The following is a 20,022-nucleotide window of genomic DNA, read 5'->3' on the forward strand; positions in this document are numbered from 1 at the left end:
GCAAAAATAAATAAATAAATAAATAAATAAATAAATAAATAAATAAATAAAGAGGGGCACCTGAGTGGCTCAGCTGGTTAAGTGTCTGACTCTTGGTTTCCACTCAGGTCAATGATCTCAGGGCAAGAGATCGAGCAAGCCCCGTGTTGGGCTCTGCGCTCAGTGGGGAGTTGGCTCTCTTCCTCTGCTCCTCCCCACTCTCCAAAATAAATAAAACTTAAAAAAAAAATATATATATATATATATAAAGAATTAAGGTGAACTTAATTTTTTAAAATATTTATTTATTTGAAAGAGAGAGAGAGCATGAGCAGGGTGAGGGGCAGAGAGAGAAGCAGGCTCTCCGCTGAGCAGGGAGCCTGATGCGGAACTTGATTCCGGGACTCCAGGATCATGACCTCAGCCAAAGGCAGACACTCAACCGATTGAGCCACCCAGGTGCCCCAGGTGAACTTAATTTTAATAACATGTTTTATTTAACCCAGTATATCCAAATATTATTTCAACATAGATATAAGAAGGCAATGTCGGATCCCTGGGTGGTGCAGCGGTTTGGCGCCTGCCTTTGGCCCAGGGCGCGATCCTGGAGACCCGGGATCGAATCCCACATCAGGCTCCCGGTGCATGGAGCCTGCTTCTCCCTCTGCCTGTGTCTCTGCCTCTCTCTCTCTCTGTGACTATCATAAATAAATAAAAATTAAAAAAAAAAAAGGAGGCAATGTGGAATTCATATAAAGTGTAATAGAGGTTACTAAGGGTTGTGGGGGATGGAATGGGAAGTTATTGTTTGATGTCTATAGACTTTGTGTTTGGGATCATGAAGAAGTTCTGGAAATGACTAGTGATGTGCAATATTGTAAATGTAGTTAATGCCACTGAATCATACACTAAAAAAGGTTAAAATGGTAAAATTTTTTGTTGTATGTATTTTACTAAAATAAAAAAGTTCCACCTCAAAAAGCTGATACGGAAATTTTCAATGAGATACTTCTACATTTTTTTATGGAAGGTCTTCAAAATTCTGTATCTAATACTTACAGTATACTTTAAATTCGCTTGAACTTTTTCACCTGTACCGTGGTTCTTCATGCCTTTCGTGTCGTTGTCCATGTTGTTCCCTGTGCCAGGAGTGCCATCTGCGCACTGCCTGTGCACCAGGGGGACTCAGGCTCACTTCTTAGCCCCAGCGCCAGTCTCCCATACCCACCTCAAGTGTTTGTGTTAGCTCCCTGGGCTCCTTCCTCTCTGCTGTCCCTGTGCTGTGTGTTCTCTCCCTTCACTGCAACCTGTTCTCCAGGTATTTCTCCTTTTCTAAATCCTGAATTTTTGAAAGCAGATTGTGCCTTTCAGTCCTTTTTACCTAGAATCCAATGCAACGTCTGGCTTATTGAGAGTGCTGCATACATGTTTGCTGAATGAACCCTTTGGCTGGAAAAACACCCACACAATAACATCTCCATGTAAAAATGAGTTAATGCCTTTTTTTCTCCTCATGTGGAGGTACCCTGCTTGCTCTTTTGGTTTCCCTGTGAGGCCCTTCTTCTACATGGACCACACGGGCAAAGAATAAGTTAGGAACCATACTATATGCCTGGGAAGTCTGGATCTGAGAGAGCCCTTCTCAGTGGAAGCAAATCAATAATACTTCATTTTTAAAACTTTTTCTACTTCAATATCACTTTAATGTTATGAAATATGGAGAGGGGCACCTGGGTGGCTCAGCGGCTGAGCATCTGCCTTTGGCTCATTTTGTGATCCTGGGGTCCTGGGATCAAGTCCTGCCTCAGGGTCCTCATAGGGAGCCTGCTTCTTCCTCTGTCTATGTCACTACCTCTCTCTCTCTAGGTCTCATGAATGAATAAAACAAAACAAAACAAAACAAAAAACAAAACAAAACTTAAAAAAAAAGAAATGAGTGTGAAATGCAAAAATAAATGTAAAAAAATGAATAAAAACACATGTGAGAAGATGTTATTTTCTTTGAAAACAAAAATTCACTTATCTATGCAAAATGATGTTTAAGCTGAGAGGGAATACACAATCAAGATGCAAATTGGGCTCAAAGGATGAAACATTTGACTGAAACAAACAAGACAAAATTTCAAAGAAAGAAATGTAAAGCTTTGGATTTAAGTGAAAATATAAATTATAAATATATAAAATGGGGACTTAATTTGGTATCAGTGAATTTTAATTTACCACAAGCTTTATAAGACCCACTGTTGGGTTTCTTCTAATTAAAAACAAGTCATTTCACACAGCATTAATAAAATCTAGGGTCTAGACACTAGGAAGTAGTAGTACTGGTGTCCACACCAAGTGGATCCTGTCTCAAGTATTGAATACCTACCTGGGTGCCACATTTTAAGAGCTAAGTTGACAAATTTGGAGATGTTCAGAAGGACCTGGCCTCAATGGTGACCCTTCCAGGTCTCAGGAAGGCTGCTTGGATTATGAACAATGTTCTGAGGGGAGCCATAAAAGTTGTCTGAACATATTTCACAGGCTTTCAGGAGGGAGCACACATTGTCATTTCAGGGGCCAGACTGAACATCAAAGAGAGGAATTTCTGGGGTGTCTGAGTGCCTCAGTCGATTAAGTGCCCTACTCCTGATTTCAGCTCACATCATGATCTCAGGGTTGTGAGACTGAGCCTCATGTCCAGCTCCACACTGGGTTTGGAGCCTGCTTGAGATTCTCTCTCTCCATCTGTTTGCTTCTCCTCCCCTAAAAAACAAACAAACAAACAAACAAACAAACAAACAAACAAAAAACCCTAAACTAAAAAGTGAGCAATTTCTAAGTAGGGAACTTCTGTAGAATACAAGGACTTTTCAACATAAGGTAATGAAGTCTGTTCTAGAAGTATTCAGGTAGAGACCAGGTCGTAATCTGTTAGGATTACCATGGTAAGGATTCTTAACTTGTGCAGGAGCTGAATTTGTCTCCTGAATTTTCACTCTATGATTCTTTGTTTTCCTTTAATAGGAATTCTGTGGTTTATAGAGCCCAATAGTGTAAGAGCTAACATTTATTGAACTCCAATATGTTAGCCAGTTATGCTTAAGTCAGGTGTATCAATCACCCTACTTAAAGTGATTGATACACCTGACTTAAGCCTCACAGGAGTCCTATGTTGTAGGTTCTATCTTTCTCATTTTACCAATGAGGAAGTGGAGACTTAGAGAAGATCAGTGAATTGCCCAACTTATATAGCTAACTGGATTTAGGGGCTGGATTTGAACTAAGGTATTTGACTCTAGGGGCTTCGTCTTTATCCTCTACCTTATGCTGCTCCTTGAACACCTTAACATATTTGTTTAATTCATCGAAATGTGATTTATTTCATTTTTTATAATCACATCTTAAGTGTTAAGTGGGATATTTATATTGTCTATCTCTAAAAAGCATCAATTAAAAAAACGAGTACTTTTCTAATTATCAAGAGATACACATACTTGCACGAAATTTGATAAATCAAAACTATAATCCTACTACCATTAGGTAACTACTGCTGTTGGTTTAGTGTTCAATTACTGTGTACAGTTTTATTTTTTTATTTTTTAAAATATTTTATTTATTTATTCATGAGAGACAGAGAGAGGCACAGACATAGGCAGAGGGAGAAGCAGGCTCCATGCAGGGAGCCTGACATGGGACTCGTTCCCGGGTCTCCAGGATCACACCCTGGGCTGAAGGTGGCGCTAAACCACTGAGCCACCCGGGCTGCCCTGTGTACAGTTTTAAAAAGTAAATTAAAATAGATTGTTTCAGACATGGGAGATGGTAAGGCACCAAAGACTTTAGATTCCATAGCAAGCCTTGAGAGAGATGTCTTAGTCTGTTTGGACTGCTAAAGTAGAATATCACAGCTTGGGTGGATCCCAAAAAAAGGGACATTTATTTCTCACAGTTCTGGAGGCTTGAAGTCCAGGATCAGGGTGCCAGCATGGTTAGGTCCTGGTGAGAGCCCTCTTCCACAAGGCAGACTGCTGACTTCTCATTATATCTTCACATGGCAGGGATGAGAGGCAGGCAAGCTTTTATAAGGGTACTAATCCTGTCCATAGGGGTTCCACCCTCATGACTTCACTTAATCACCTTTCAGAGGCTCCACCTCCTAATACCATCACATTGGGAGATAGGATTTCAACATACGAACTTTAGAGGGACACAAACTTTAGGTTTGTAACACAAAATTTTATTTTTCTCACTTCTGGCCCAGTATTGAACCATACTGCTTCTTTATAGCATCAAGGCTCAGTTAAGGGGAAAAATATTTTTTTCATTGAAATAAACAGATTGAAGTAGAGACATTTATCATAAAATAGAACACCTTGAATTGAGTTTTATTCATTCAATGAATATTTATTATTATGAAATATTCAATATTGTTATCAGCTCTGTGCTAGTTACTGGGGATATATATTATATATATGTATATATATACTATATATGTGTGTATATATACACATATAAACTGTATATATGTATATACCGTATATATGTGTATACATATATATACACATATACAGTACATACATATATATGTGTGTGTGTATGTGTGTGTGTGTGTGTGTATATATATATATATATATATATATATATATATATATATACTGTTGAAGAAGCCAGGTTAGGTCCCGGTTTTCATGGAGTTTACAATCTATTGTGAAAGACAGACGATGAGTGCACCAACAGTTATTCATCAGTCAGACCAATGGGAAAAATTCGGAAATATCACTGGATTTTTTTTTAATATAGCTGAATTTTGACAAATGTGTACACCTGTGTAATCCAAGCCTCCATCAAGACATGGAATGTAAAAAAAAAAAAAAAAACAGACATGGAATGTTACACAATTCTAGAAACCTCCCTCTTGGCTGAAATACTCTTCCCTATAATTTTTCATGACTGGCTCTTTGATACTCAGTGCTCAGCTTAAATCTCTCTTCCCTGTCACCTACCATCACTCACCAGAGGCAACTATTGTTCAGATCTTCTTCTATTTTTTTAAATAAAATTTTATGTATTTATTCACAAGAGACACCAGAGAGAGAGAGAGGTAGAGACATAAGCAGGCAGAGGAAGAAGCAGGCTCCCCACAAGGAGCACAATGTGGGACTTGATCCTGAACCCCAGGATCATGCCCTGAGCTGAAGGCAGACGCTCAACCACTGAGCCACTCAGGAGTCCCTGTTCAGATCTTTTTCTACCATAGACTGATTTTAGTTGTTCTGGAACTTCATATAAATACAACATACAGTATCTCTTTTGTATTTGGCTTCTTTCATTCAGCCTAATATTATTTAAGATTCATGCATATATCAGTAATTCTTTTTATTTTTGCTAAGTAGTATCTCATTGTATGGATACCAACTGGACTGTTTCTGGGGTTTGGCTATTACAAACATTCTTATACAAGTCTTTTTTGTAGATAGATTTAATTTATCCAGCTTGGGACTCAGAGAACTATACTAAATCCATGTTCTCCATCTTCCAACTCTTCATTACATGGATGTTGAGTTTCTCAACCTATCTTCCATGTCTCTGTTATGTTTTCTACATCTTTCTCTCTGTGCTACATTCTGTGTGAGTTCTTCAGATTTATCTTCAATTCCCTAACTCTCTCTCTCTCCTCTCTCTGTCTGATCCAGGATTTAACCTTTCTATTAAGTATCGAACTTTTAAAAATTTTAACAAATATTTTTCATTTCTAGAATTGCTACTTTTTGTTTGTTCCTCTTCCTGTTTCAGATTTTATTTTCCTTAATTTCCCTGAGTGTTATTATTTTAAAGTTCCTTTCAGATCTCAGATATGGTTTTTTGTTTGTTTGTTTGTTTGGTTCTTCTGTGAACTGTTTTTATTGGCTTTTTGGATTTTTGGATTTTGGTTTTGTGTTTATTCATTTATGAGTGCTCCTCTAGGGACTGATCTTCTGTGGAAGTCCTGCATGTTTGAAATGGACAGACAGACACAGTCCAACAGAATTCACCAAGTCTAACCATTTTAGTTACTTGGCTTAGGGTTTTTTGTGAAGATAATGTGAACTTGGGCCCTGTACTTCTTCACAATGCAGGCTTGAGAGTCTGCCTTCCCATGAGGACCTCCACTCATACTTTCAGCCTTGGGCAGGTGGCTTGCCTGGACAGTAGTGGGTGAACACTTTCAGGTTTCTGTTCATAGACAGGGTAGCACTCTCCTGGGTCCCAGCTGTGCCCTGGGCTTGTGGCCTAGACTTCTGGTCATGGGCTGGCAATATACCCCAGCACTGGGGCTAGTATGAGTTCTGGTCTCTGCCCAGCTATATCTCCCACACACTGTGGGTTCCCTGCTTCCATTTCTGGCACCTAATGATTTCCTTTTCTTTTTTGAGTTTAACTCTATATTATACTTTTGTCTTTTTTGTGTCTCCCTCCGCCCCCCCCCCCACCGCTTTGTATTGTTTCCAATGGGAAAGGGAGGGTTTTGTGTTTGTTTGTTTGTTTGTTTTAAGAGAGAGCACATAAGCACAAGCAAGGGGGGCAGAGAGAGAGGGAGAAGCAGACTCCCCGCTGAGCAGGGAGCCTGATGCAGGGCTTGATTCCAGGGCCCTGGGATCATGACCCAAGCCGAAGGCATATGCTTAGCTGGCTGAGCTACCCAGGTGACCTGGTGTTCTTTTTTTTTTTAAGCACCTTCTCATTATTTTAATTAGAAATTTGTGCACAGGGTAGCCCCGGTGGCGCAGCAGTTTAGCGCCGCCTGCAGCCCAGGGCATGATCCTGGAGATCCTGGATCTAGTCCCATGTCGGGCTCTCTGCCTGTGTCTCTGCCTCTCTCTCTCTGCATCTCTATGAATAAATAAATAAAATCTTAAAAAAAAAAAAAGAAATTTGTGCAGATTCTTTTTAAAAAAAATTTATTTACTTATTCATGAGAGACACAGAGAGAAGGCAGAGATACGCAGGCAAAGGGAGAAGCAGACTCCTCCCAGGGAACCTGATGTAGGACTCGATCAGAACTCTGGGATCACGCCCTGAGCCAAAGGCAGACGCTCAACTGCTGAGCCACCCAGGCATCCCCAGATTCTTTAATCTCATTAAGCCTTCAGTAAAAGTACTGGAGAAAGTACACATGAGTACTTAGCACAGTTTTCTGCAGTTACTTATATATTTTTAAAACAACACAGCCATTTTATTGTTTTCATTAGCAGTGTAATAATTGTGATTTTATTTTTCATCTCCAGTGCCAAATATCTCTGTAGGCATGATTATAGGCCAGGGTTGTTGTAAATATTAAATGATTTAAAAAATAATTGTTACTTTGAAATTTTGAAAAATGATAAAAATAGTACACATTCAATAGGAAACTCTCAGCTCTATAGAAGTGTAGGCACAGTCTAGCAGATCACTGTTTCTTTGGGCATTATAGATTTTAGGCCAGTGCCCACAGATGGGTGGCACAGAGCCCAGAGTGTTTTTGTTTGGCTGGCACAATGTTTTAAAAACTGTAGATTTGGAAAAAAAAAAAACAAAAACTGTAGATTTGTTGCTGACACTTAAAAATAGTGACATTTCACATAAAATTTAGATATCTGACTTTTGTTGAATAATGGAGTTATCTGACTGCTTCCCAAACAATATCAATCACCTTGTGTTAAAAGGTGTTTGTCCCATGATTGCTCTCTATGACTGAGGCCAAGGGCTGCTTCCCATTTATTATTATACATTTTTCTGTTGTTAGTTAAGTAGTACAGAAATAGTACTATATAACCATTTCTCTGTCAAAAATAGGAAAACAAAAGATAGATGGTGGAGAAAATCACATGTGATAAGAAAAATGGAAGAAAGACTATTTTGTGGGGTTTCCCTGACTAAAGCAATCTACCATTCTTATTTTTTTTAATTGTATAAACTAAATGAACATCAAACTGATCACACAGTGGTCACCTAAGGGTAAGAGGATTATAATTCATTTTGATTTTTCAAATTCTGTGCAAGTGTGTATATGTTCAGACACTCTGTTATCCCATGATTAAGTGAGCGCTGGGCAGCTAGTAGAGGGTAGAGGGGTTTTTTCGGGTGAGAATGAAGATAGAGATGGAGTACAGAATGTACAAAAGTGAGGAAAATAAATATCCCTCTCTGTGGAAATCTGTAGCATTTTGTCTTAGTTTGTGGACTGGTAGATTATGAGTGGAGCACTTTTTAGAGGAAAACATGTTTCCATCTGGGTTTGAATTCTATATGTAAATATATTGTTGCCACTTGTTTTGCAGATTGTGGGATTAGTGATATGCTTTCCTAAACAGCACAAAAAATGTTGAAGATGTCTAGATACTTAATGGCTTTGACAATGACCACCCTCGTCGGTGTGGCCGTGGGGGGGTTTGTCCTATGGAAAGGCATCCAGCGGCGGCGGAGGAATAAAGCGAGCCTTGACGCTGGGCAGCAGTGGCTTTGGCAGCAGCAAGCACCCGGTGGGAGACAGCTGCCCCCTCCAGAGGAGGACCAGCTGCGCCCCAGTGCCCCCAGAGCCTCATGGGAGGAGAGGATCCTCGGAGCAAAGGTGGTGACTGTGTCTCAGGAGGCCGAGTGGGATCAAATCGAGCCCTTGCTTAGGAGTGAGTTAGAAGATTTTCCAGTACTTGGAATCGACTGTGAGTGGGTAAGTTAAAAAGCAAAAATAAAATGTGTAAATCTTTTCTGCTTTTCTAAGTTGGGACCTTGAATAGTCAAGTAGAGAATAAGATTAAAGGAGAATTAGCTTGTTCTCAACTAGCTCACAAATAGAATTTGGCAGAAGGAGAAGCTGCTTCTCTTCTCAGGACAGGGGAGAGCTTATGATCATGAGTTCTAGAGTGGCACAGATCCGTACAAATTCCATTTTGACCACTTATCATTCTTTGAACTTGGACAACCTACTTACCCTCTCAGTCTCAGTGAATTTGTGTCCAATAGGGATGTAATGGTCTCTCCCTCCCAGGGCTTTTCAAAGGATTCAAATGGACAAGCCCTATAAAGGGTTCATGATGATTTTCACATATAGTAAGTGCTCATTAAATATTAGCTACTATTAATATTTTTTTACTATTAATATTTTTAATAGTATTTTCATAAGGATACCATGAAGTAGTAGTTAGTTCAGATAGAAATAGAAGTTAGTTAAGGAAGTCTCCTTAAATGGGAATTATTACACAAAGTAACATTTTAAGAGATAACAGTTAAAATTTGAAATACTGTTTACTTGTATCATCTTGTTTAATTTCTACAGTAATCCAATGTAGGAAGAACTATTATTATTTATTTTTTTTATTTTTTAGGAAGAACTATTATTATCTTTGCTTTACACTTTACTTAAAAAGGTAACCACTTGAGCCCAGGTCTTTCTTAACCATGTGGTTAATCTATCCTTTGTTCTTTTTTTTAAAAATTTTATTTATTTATTCATGAGACACACAGAGAGAGACAGAGAGAGGCAGAGACACAGGCAGAGGGAGAAGCAGGCTCCATGCCGGAAGCCCGACATGGGACTCGATCCCAGGTCTCCAGGATCACACTCTGGGCTGAAGGCAGGCGCTAAACCACTGAGCCACCTGGGCTACCCTCCTTTGTTCTTTCTTAAGATGTTTATTTATTTGTTTGTTTATTTTTAAAGATATTATTTGGGGCCTGATCCCTGGGACTCCAGGATCACGCCCTGAGCTGAAGGCAAACACTCAACTGCTGAGCCACTCAGGCATCTTAAGATATTTATTTATTTATTTATTTATTTAGCTAGCTGTGAACAGGGGGAGGGGCAGAAGGAGAGGGAGTAGGAGATTCCAAGCAGACTCTGTGACAAGTACATGAAGCTCAACATGAGATTTAGTCTCGCAAACCTGAGATCATGATCTAAGCTAAAATCAAGGGTCCAGCACTTAGCTGACTGAGCCTCCTAGGCACCCCACATCTGGTTAATTTTTCTAATAACTTCTCCTTTGAGAGAGTTGTTACATCGTAGTGAGGAGGAGCCTATGGTGCATCTATTCTTCCTCTGTCATTCTGATTCACAGAGTGAACTTTAATCTCCTTGAAACAGAAGATAGTATAAAAGAAATAAATTATAGTTATCATTTCTTACTGATTCAGTAGAATGCCTTGCCAGGATTCTCTGATGTATGTCTTCTGGATATCTAGGATTTGGCCTAGAGCCAAGACATGGAATCAGAAGAGACTAAGCAGAATACTGCTAGAAAATCAGATCACAGCATGGTAGGAGGCCTAGCCTGTGCCAGTGTGGTGATGACCAAGGAACATGTGATAGCATGGGCAAGGTTTAGTAGTCACACAAGACCTCATACGTTGGCTACTGGAGGGTACATTGTATCCGCAGTAATAGTAGTTGTTTCTACCAATAACCATGGGCAATCAGGAAAGGATTAGACACTTCTGCTATATTCTGTATAAGAAATTAAATCATTTTAGAAAGATTTACACCAACAGTAATAGAAGGAGCCATTGCTAAATAGCTTTAGTAGATGAAGAGAGTTCACTTTTGCCATTTTCTAACTAAATAAAGTATAAGTGCAGCAACAGGGTAGTCTGAAGTGACTAGTTAGTGATAGCATTGTTTAATTACTGTAGCAGAGGCATGGATAAGTTAAAGTGACAAATAATCCCAAAACCTACTTCATTTTGGCTTTGGGTAAATATTGAACTCTTGCTGGAGGCCACATCTCCTTCAGGTATGATTCCTTTTCCCTGATTGCAGCCACAGAAAAGCTTTAGGAAAAAAAATCATCCATTCCTTTTTCTCTCCATTCTTCCATTTCTTTTCTTTTTTTCTTTTAGAGATGGGAGGGGCAGAGGGAGAGGGAGAAATAGACTCCCCACTGAGCAAGGAGCTGATGCAGGACTCCATCTCACAGCCCTGAGATCATGACCTGAGCCAAAATCAAGATTCAGACACCTAACCAACTGCCCCACCTAGGCACCCCTCTCTTTTATATTTAACATATTGGTGTCTCCCTGCATTCATTCTCCACAGTTTCTTTAGGTCTCTTTTACAGTCCCCTTTTTCTTTATTTAGTTTTATCTAATCTGTTTAACTTGCCCCTTAAGTCTTTTTTTTTTTTTAACCTTTTTTTGGTGAAATAAGACACATCAAGAAAAGTGCATGAAACAAAAATAGCTAAATGATTTATCTGAAGAGAACAGCTGTGTAACTAGAAACTAGGTCAGTAAATGAAAGATTGCTAGTACCCCAGGAGCTCCCCTTATAAGCCCTTATAATCATTGTCCCCCAAAGGGTTATCATTAAACTGATTTCATAGTATTCACATTCTTGTTTTTATTTATACTTTTATTACTTAAGCATGCATCCCTAAGTACTGTAATTTGGATTTGCTGGCTTTTAAAATTTAATATATGTGAAACGGTCGACTTATTTTGTCTCTGTCTTCTTTTGCTCAACATTATGTTTGTGAGATTTGCCTATGGTGTGTGTAACTGTGATTTTTTGCATATAGTAATCCATTGTATAAAAATATCATGATTTATTCATCCATTCTAATATTGATTGATATTTGGGTTGTTTGTGGTTTGGGGCACTTAGAAAGAATGTTGCAGTGAACATATGCACTCATTATTATTTGGCATATGCATCTATGAGTGGAGTCCTGGATCATAGAATTGTGTGTATATGGATAATGCCAAGCTGTTTGCCAAGGTGGTTTTCACTAGTGTACCCTCCAATTAGTATTGTATGAGTATAACCATTGTTCCAGTTGTTTTCAGAAGTGGTTCTACTGATTTAACCTCTCACCAAGACTATATGAAAATTGTCTTTGTCATATATCTTGTCAATATTTGATACTGTCAGATTTTTATTTATTTTTAATTTTTATGTATTTTTTGTAATGTCAGTTTTTAAATACCAACCATTCCCATGAGTATGTAGTAATATTTCATTGTGATTTTATTTTTTTAAAGATTCTATTTATTTATTCTTGAAAGACACAGAGAGAGAGAGAGGCAGAGACATAGACAGGGAGAAGCCAGCTCCCTGTGGGGAGCCTGATACAGGACTTGATCCCAGGACCCCAGGATCACACCCTGAGCCAGAGGCAGATGCTTAGGCAAATGCTAAGCCACCTAGATGTCCCTCATTGTGGTTTAATTTTCATATCCTGATTACTAATGAGATTAAGTATCTTTTCAAAAAAATTTTTTAATCCAATATATTTAGTTATACCATCTTGCATTTTTTAAAAGATTTTGTTTGTTTATTTATGACAGACAGAGAGAGAGGCAGAGACACAGGCAGAGGGAGAAGCAGGCTCCACACAAGGAGCCCAATGTGGGACCTGATCCTGGGAGTCCGGGATCACGCCCTGAGCAGAAGGCAGATGCTCAACTGCTGAGCCACCCAGGCATCCCTACCATTTTGCATTTAAAAAAAATTTTTTTTGGAAGTTTTTATTTAGATTCCAGTTAGTTAACATACAGTATAATATTAGTTTCAGGAGTGTAATGCAGTGCTTTAATAACACTTCCATTTAACACCCGGTGCTCATCACAAATGTGCTTGTTAATCCCTATCACCTCTTTAACTCATTCAACCCACCTCTCCCCTCGTAACCATCTGGTTCTCTACAGTTAAGAGTTAAGGGTTCTTTATATATTTAGGATACTAACCCTTTATCAAATATCTTCTGCCATTCAGTAGGTTGTCTTTTAGTTTTGTTGATTGTTTTCTTCACTGTGCTAAAAAGTTTTTATTTGTTTATTTTATTTTTTGATTGAGCATCTTTTTTACATTTTATGGATCATTTAGATATCTTCTTTTATGGAGTATCTGTTCAAGTGTCTTGTCCCTTTTTCTTTGAATTGTCTTTTTTTTTTACCGATTTATAGGAGTTCTTTATATATTCTGGGTATGAATCCTTTGTGAGTTAAATGTTAGTACAACTAGGACAACCTAGTACAACTAGGTTTACCTTGAAAAGGTAAACATTTCCTCACTGCTCAGCCATGCCACTTCACCACAAAAACAAGTGTCTGTATAAGAGTAGATCTGTTTCTGGGCTCTCTAGTGATCTATTTTTCTATTCTTGCACCTATCATCACAAAATATCTTAGTGTTGTTTTATCTTGACTCCCGATATCTGGGACAGCAAGACTTGCCATCTTATTCTTTTTCCAGAATATCTTAGTCTTGGTCCTTGACATTTTCTTATTTATTTTTGCTTTTCAGGTTCTACAAAAAATATTTTGATATATTTTTTTAAGATTTTGTTTATTTATTCATGAGAGACACAGAGAGAGAGAAGCAGAGACACAGGCAGAGAGAGAAGCAGGCTCCATGCTGGGAGCTTGGTGTGGGACTCGATCCTGGGACTCCAGGATCACACTGCGGGCTAAAGGCAGGCGCCCAACAGCTGAGCCACTCAGGCGTCCCCAACTTTTGATATTTTGATTGAAATTGTATTGCATCAATACATCAATTTGTGGGGAATTAACTTCTTATAATATTGAGTTTTCTAGTCTAAATATTTATATAGATCTTTAATTTCTCCTAAAAATCTATTTATAGTTTTCTATGATTTAAAAAATTGTTATACATGAAATCTTAAAAAATTTTTGTGTTTCTGGTATAAAGAAATGCAGTTGATTTTTATATGTTTCTCTTATATTAAGGAACTTTACTAACCTCATTAATTCAAATACTTGTAGGTTTTTTGAGTTTCTGTGTACATGTACACTATTACATCATTTGAGAAATGACAGTTTTATTTATTTACAGTCCTTACACTTTTTGTTTCTTTTCCTATCTTACCATAGTGACTAGGATCACAGTGTAGTGCTTAGTAGAAGTGATAATAGTAGGCATCCTTGGCTCATTCCCTATCTCAAAATGATAGCTTTCAACATTTTCATATTGAGTACGATATCTGCCATAGGTTTGTTTGCAGATCCCTTTACCAGATTAAGTACATTAAATTCTATTCTTGATTTGTTAAGAGGGTTTTTTTTTTTGTTGTTTATGAATAGTTGTTGAATTTTACCAAGGCTTTTTCTGTGTTTTCTTTCTTTCTTTTTTCTCTGCGTTTTTTTTAAAATTATTTTTAAAACATTTTTTTTGAGGTGGGAGAGGGGCAGAGGGAGAGAGAGAGAAAGCATCCTCAAACAGGCACCTGGCTCAGTGCAGAGCCTGATGGGAGGCTCACTCTTACTACCATGAGATCATGACCTGAGCTGAAATCAAGAGTCTGACACTTAACCAACTGAGCCACCCTAGCGCCCTTTTTCTGTATTTCTTGAGATGACTATGTGGTTTTTTTTTCTTTTTTTTTTTAAGATTTTATTTATTCATGAGAGATGCAGAGAGAGAGGCATAGACATAAGAGGCTCTCTTAAGGGAGCCCAATACAGGACTTGATCCTGGGACTGCGGGATCATGCCCTGAGCCAAAGGCAGATGCTCAACCACTGAGCCACCCAGGCGTCCCTGTAGTTTTTCTTCTTTATTCTGTGGTGGTAGTGAAATACATTGATTTTTTAATTTCTGGAGTAAATTCAACTTGGTCATGATGTCTTATTCTTTTTATACGTCACTGAATTCATTTTGCTAATGCTTTTTACAGAATTTTTTAAAAACTATGTTCATGAGTGATACTGGTTTATAATTTTCTTTTCTAGAAATGACCCTGTCCAATTTTGATAAAAAGTCATGCTGGTCTCATACAACAGGTTAAGGCTTTCCTTATTTTTGCATTCTCTGGAAGAGTTTGTATAAGATTGCCATTCTTCTTTTCTTAAATACTTGATTAGAATCTACTGGTAAAGTCATCTGGAGTATTTTTTTTTTTTTAGGGTAGTGTTTGAATTATGGATATAATTTCTTTAATAGTTTTGGAGCTATTCAAATTTCATATTTCTTCAGGCCTTTTAAAAAATTGTTTAGTTATAAGTAGATAATCTCTATACCCAGTGTGGAGCTCAAATTCCTGACCCCAATGGGGATCCCTGGGTGGCTCAGCGGTTTAGCGCCTGCCTTCATGCCCAAGGCGTGATCCTGGAGTCCCAGGATCGAGTCTCACATTGGGCTCCCTGCATGGATCCTGCTTCTCTCTCTCTGCCTGTGTCTCTGCCTCTCTCTCTCTCTCTCTCTCTCTCATAAATTAAGAAATAAAATCTTAAAAAAATTCCTGACCCCAAGATCAAGAGTGGCATGCTCTTCCAGCTGAGCCAGCCAGGCGCCCCATCTTCATGTCTATTTTGAGAAGTTATATTTTTTATCTAAAGCTGCTTTCAAATTTTTAAATTATGGGCATAGGGCAGCCCGGGTGGCTCAGCGGTTTAGCGCCACTTCAGCCCAGGGAGACCAGGGAGACCTGGAGACCTGGGATCGAGTTCCACGTCAGGCTCCCTGCATGGAGCCTGCTTCTCCCTCTGCCTGTGTCTCTGCCTCTCTCTCTCTTCTCTGTGTATTCTCATGAATAAATAAATAAAATCTTAAAAAAAAAATTCTGCGCATAAACTTGTTTATAATATCTTCAGACAGGTTTTCCCCCGTTCTGAAGGGTATGTAGGGATGGCTCTCTTTTCATTCTTGACATCACTTATTTGTGCTTCTCTTTTTTTTCTTGATCACTCCTTCTATGCACCTATCAATTTTATTAGTCTTTTCAAAGAAGGAACTTCACACTTTGTTGATCTTCCTTATTATGTTTGTGTTCTGTTCATTGATTTCTGCTCTCTCTCTCTCTCTTTTTTCTGCTCACTTGGGTATAAGTTTCTGTTCTCCACTTATTCTTCAAACTACTTTAATCTGACTTCCTACTATATCATGTCACTGAAACTGATCAAGTTGATAGCTTTCTTGTTTTTTTTTAATATATTTTTTAAAGATTTTATTTATGTATTCATTGAGACACAGAGAGAGAGAGAGAGGCAGAGACCAGGCAGAGGGAGAAGCAGGCTCCATACAGAGAGCCTGACGTGGGACTCGATCCAGTGTCTCCAGGATCACACCCTGGGCTGCAGGCGGCGCTAAACCGCTGCGCCACTGGGGCTGCCCGCTTTCTTGTTTTCTAATCCAGAAGACACTTGTTTGGACTCGTGTTATTCTAGCTCTCAAAAGCATCTGCATGGTTCCTACATAAGATATTCTTCTTGGTGTTCATGACTTCATACTCTCTTGTCTCCTAGCATACTGTTCTTTCCTCTTTTTCCTCTTCTGATTTCCCTTTTACCGTACATCTAAATACTGAAGTGACTCAAGTATGGTCTCTTCTGTATCTGCCCCAGGGACTGCAAACTCATGTGTCTGAAAGTTCCAGACAGGAAATGTAAATGAGTGATATGGAGTAATGGTTTGCATTTTTGAACGGAAGAGATATTCTTAAATTTCATAAAGAAATAGGCCTTTTCCTTAAACACAAGGTCTCTATGATCTTTATTTTCCTAGTTTTAATAGAGATATGGATCCTGAGAAATATTTCTTTCTATTAGAAGAATAGTGATGGGGTGCCTGGATGACTCAATCATTTAAGCATCTGACTTTGGCTCAGGTCATGATCTCTGGCAGGCAGGGTGGAGAGGAGGGTCCTGGGATCAAGCCCCCATGGGTGCACTTTCTCCCAAGTGTGTGCTCTCTCTCAAGTATGCATGCTAAGTAAATAAATAAAAATCTTAAAAAAAAAAGCAGTATATAAACACTGGTAAATGGAAAATGATAGTTGGCTTCAGTGTTGAGAAGACATTATGGTAAAGTAAAGAATTCATGCCTTATGTAAATGAGGAAGCTGCTATACAGATTAAGCCAAGTGTTCCTGGATTGTCCAATTCTTTAAAGAGAAACTTTGTTTTTTTTTTGTTTTTTTTTTTTTTATTTTTTTTTTTAAAGATTTTATTTATTTATTCATGATAGTTACACAGAGAGAGACAGAGAGGCAGAGACACAGGTAGAGGGAGAAGCAGGCTCCATGCAGGGAGCCCGACGTGGGATTCGATCCTGGGTCTCCAGGATCGTGCCCCAGGCCAAAGGCAGGCGCCAAACCGCTGCGCCACCCAGGGATCCCTAAAGAGAAACTTTGAATATAGATTTATTTTAAAAATGTGAGCTTTACTAATTTTTAAATTTTGGTGCAAGTTTTTAAATATGTGGAGACCAAAATAATAATAATATTAAACATGTCTGTGGATCAGCAGATGCATCCATGGAACACCAATTTATGTCCTCTAATCTACATTCTTCTCTTAAGTGATCTCATCTATTTTATAGCTTTCATATGCTGATGACTCTCAAAATCAGAACTCCAGGCTTTTATATCCACCTACTTGACCTCTTCCCTTCAATGTCTAATAGTCATCTCAAACCTAACATGTTCCTAACAGATTTCTTGAGTTTTTCTCTTTAAATCTGTATTATCCTTAGTCTTCTCTACCTTTAAGATGAAAATCAGGGAGACATCCTCTCCCCTAAGGGCTGACCAAAAGAAATGATGAGATTGAGAGTCAGATACAAACAAAGTTATGGTATGCAGAGTTTCTTCAATGGCAAAATATATAGAAATTCAGGGAAGTGGTTACAGAAACAGGAAATAACACAGCATGCTACCAGATAGAGACAGAGGTATGGGTTTCCAAACCCCCCTGAATTACTCATGTTAATGTACAATTTATGCATAAATCACTTGTACAAAATAAGGTTTCTGCCATGTTTTAGAAGCTAAAATATGCCTTTCTCTTGGGAACGTGGAGATGAAGATGTTAAATTTCTTTCTGGCCCTTGCCTCCTGCCTGATTTTTTTCTAGAGTCTCTGGCTACAGATGTCCTTGCTTAACAGGGGCAAATAATTGGTGCAACAAAGACTGAATAAAGTGAAGGTCATTTTCTGGAAGGCCATTGTTCTGCAGGCCCAGGCCTCAGGCCTACTGGAGGTCTACTCCCTTTTCCTTATTATTAACCCTTTTCTAGTAATACTACCTAATGCTGTATCCATCTACTTCTCTACATCTCTGCTTCCCCTACCCAAGCCTCAAGTGACTCTCATCTGGACCTTTGTAGTATCCTCCTGACTAGCCTCCCTGCTTGGATTCCTGTGCACCTACAGTCAGTCCCTCCCTCAATGGTAACCAAAGTGAACTTTTAAAAGTGAAAGTCAGATCATTTCAGTGTTCTGCTTAAAACCCTTTCATTGCTTTGAATAAAACAGAGATGGCTTAATTACTTATCTGTACTTAAGGATTTATATGCTCTGGCTTCTCAGCATCTCTGATTTGTCTCCTGTTCTCTTCCCATCTTATTTTTTTCATCCTCTTATTATTACTTGCCAGCCTCATTAAGCCTTTATTCTGTTACTTGAAAAGGACAAGCTCATTCGTGTCTCAAAGCCATAGTCTAAATTTAACTGATACATAAACTCTACAGACTAAGGACGCTCATTAGTTAATCTGTTTAAGCCCAGAAGATTGTCCCAAATCATTCTTTACTCTCTGCTGCCATCATGGGGTCATTTAAAGAATTGTGGGCTTTTCCAGAAAGTTTTATCAGCTCTAGACTTCTAAAAATCATGAAGCCAAAATGGATTATCCAGTGGCCCTCAGAAAGGAGACTCCCTAAACCAGTGCTCTCTAAGTGAATTACTGAATATAGAAAAGTGTTGGAAATTTTGTGTATAATTCTTTTTTTTTTTAAGATTTTTATTTATTGGGATCCCTGGGTGGCGCAGCGGTATAGCGCGCCTGCCTTTGGCCCAGGGCGCGATCCTGGAGACCCGGGATCGAATCCCACGTCGGGCTCCCGGTGCATGGAGCCTGCTTCTCCCTCTGCCTGTGTCTCTGCCTCTCTCTCTCTCTCTCTCTCTCTCTCTGTGACTATCATAAATAAATAAATTAATTAATTAAAAAAAAGATTTTTATTTATTTATTTGACACAGAGAGAGAGAGAGTACAAGCAAGGGGAGCAGCAGGCAGAGGGAGAGGAGGGAGCAGGGAGCCTGACGCAGGGCTTTGTCTATAATTCTTGCTGGCACATTCATTAAAAGTTTTTAGTTTTGTGTATATCTAATGTCTCTAGCAGGGCAGCCCCGGTGGCTCAGTGGTTTAGTGCCGCCTTCGGCCCAGGGCGTGATCCTAGAGACCCAGGATCGAGTCCCACATTGGGCTCCCTGCATAGAGCCTGCTTCTTCCTCTGCCTGTGCCTCTGCCTCCCTCCCTCTCTCTCTCTGTGTGTGTCTTTCATGGTTAAATAAATAAAATCTTAAAATAATGTCTCTAACATGTTAGTATAATACCACATGTTTATAATGTATAGATACATATTTATATATGTCATGTGTTTTCCAAACATTTTTATGAGTTGACTAATTTTTTAAAAAATCATGGGGCACCTGGGTAGCTCAGTTGATTAAGTGTTCAACTCTTGATTGTGGCTCAGGTCATGATCTCAGGGTGGTGAAATCCAGCCCCCTGTTGGGCTCCATGCAGGGAAGGAATCTGCTTCTCTTTCTCCCTTTCCCTCTGCCCCTTGTCTCCTGCCCCTCCCTCAAATAAATAAGTACATCTTTATTTATTTTTTTAAATACATCTTAAAAAAAAAAAGAACAGGAACCAGTAAGTCAAGTTTCTTGTAGGTCTTTTTTTTTTTTAAACTGAGAATCTCTCTTTTTTTTTTTTAAGATTTTATTTATTTATTCATAGACAGAGAGAGAGAGGCAGAAACACAGGCAGAGGGAGAAGCAGGCTCCATGCAGGGAGCCCGACATGGGACTCAATTCCGCGTCTCCAGGATCACACCCCGGGCTGCAGGCGGCGCCAAACCGCTGCGCCACCAGGGCTGCCCCTCTTGTAGGTCTTTTTTGACCTTGGTCAAGTGCTAAGAAACAAGACATATTAGAAATGAAACTGGCATGCTTTTATTTGAGAATCTGGAAATAGCCCTCATTGATAAAACATTACCTGAGAAGGGAAATCCTAAGCCTCTCATGAGTCAAACTGTGGTTTTACTTAGTGAAATAGAAGTCAAAGATGAGAGCCCTCTCAGTTTTGTTTC

General features: G+C 38.9%; 1 protein-coding gene across 2 annotated transcripts in view; it reads left to right on the forward strand.

The window, feature by feature from the left end:
• Positions 1-20,022, forward strand: part of EXD2 (exonuclease 3'-5' domain containing 2) — a 63,365-nt gene that overhangs the window by 6,689 nt on the left and 36,654 nt on the right. Inside the window, exon 2 of one of the 2 annotated variants that reach the window (XM_025442866.3) lies at positions 8,262-8,650. The exons of the other annotated variant lie outside the window; for it this stretch is intronic. Coding sequence (XP_025298651.1) covers positions 8,303-8,650 — 348 coding nt within the window. The 5' untranslated portion in view covers positions 8,262-8,302. The remainder of the gene's footprint in view (positions 1-8,261; positions 8,651-20,022) is intronic. 2 annotated transcript variants of the gene reach the window in all.

Source organism: Canis lupus, chromosome 8, assembly GCF_003254725.2.
Source record: "Canis lupus dingo isolate Sandy chromosome 8, ASM325472v2, whole genome shotgun sequence".
Lineage (NCBI taxonomy): Eukaryota > Metazoa > Chordata > Mammalia > Carnivora > Canidae > Canis > Canis lupus.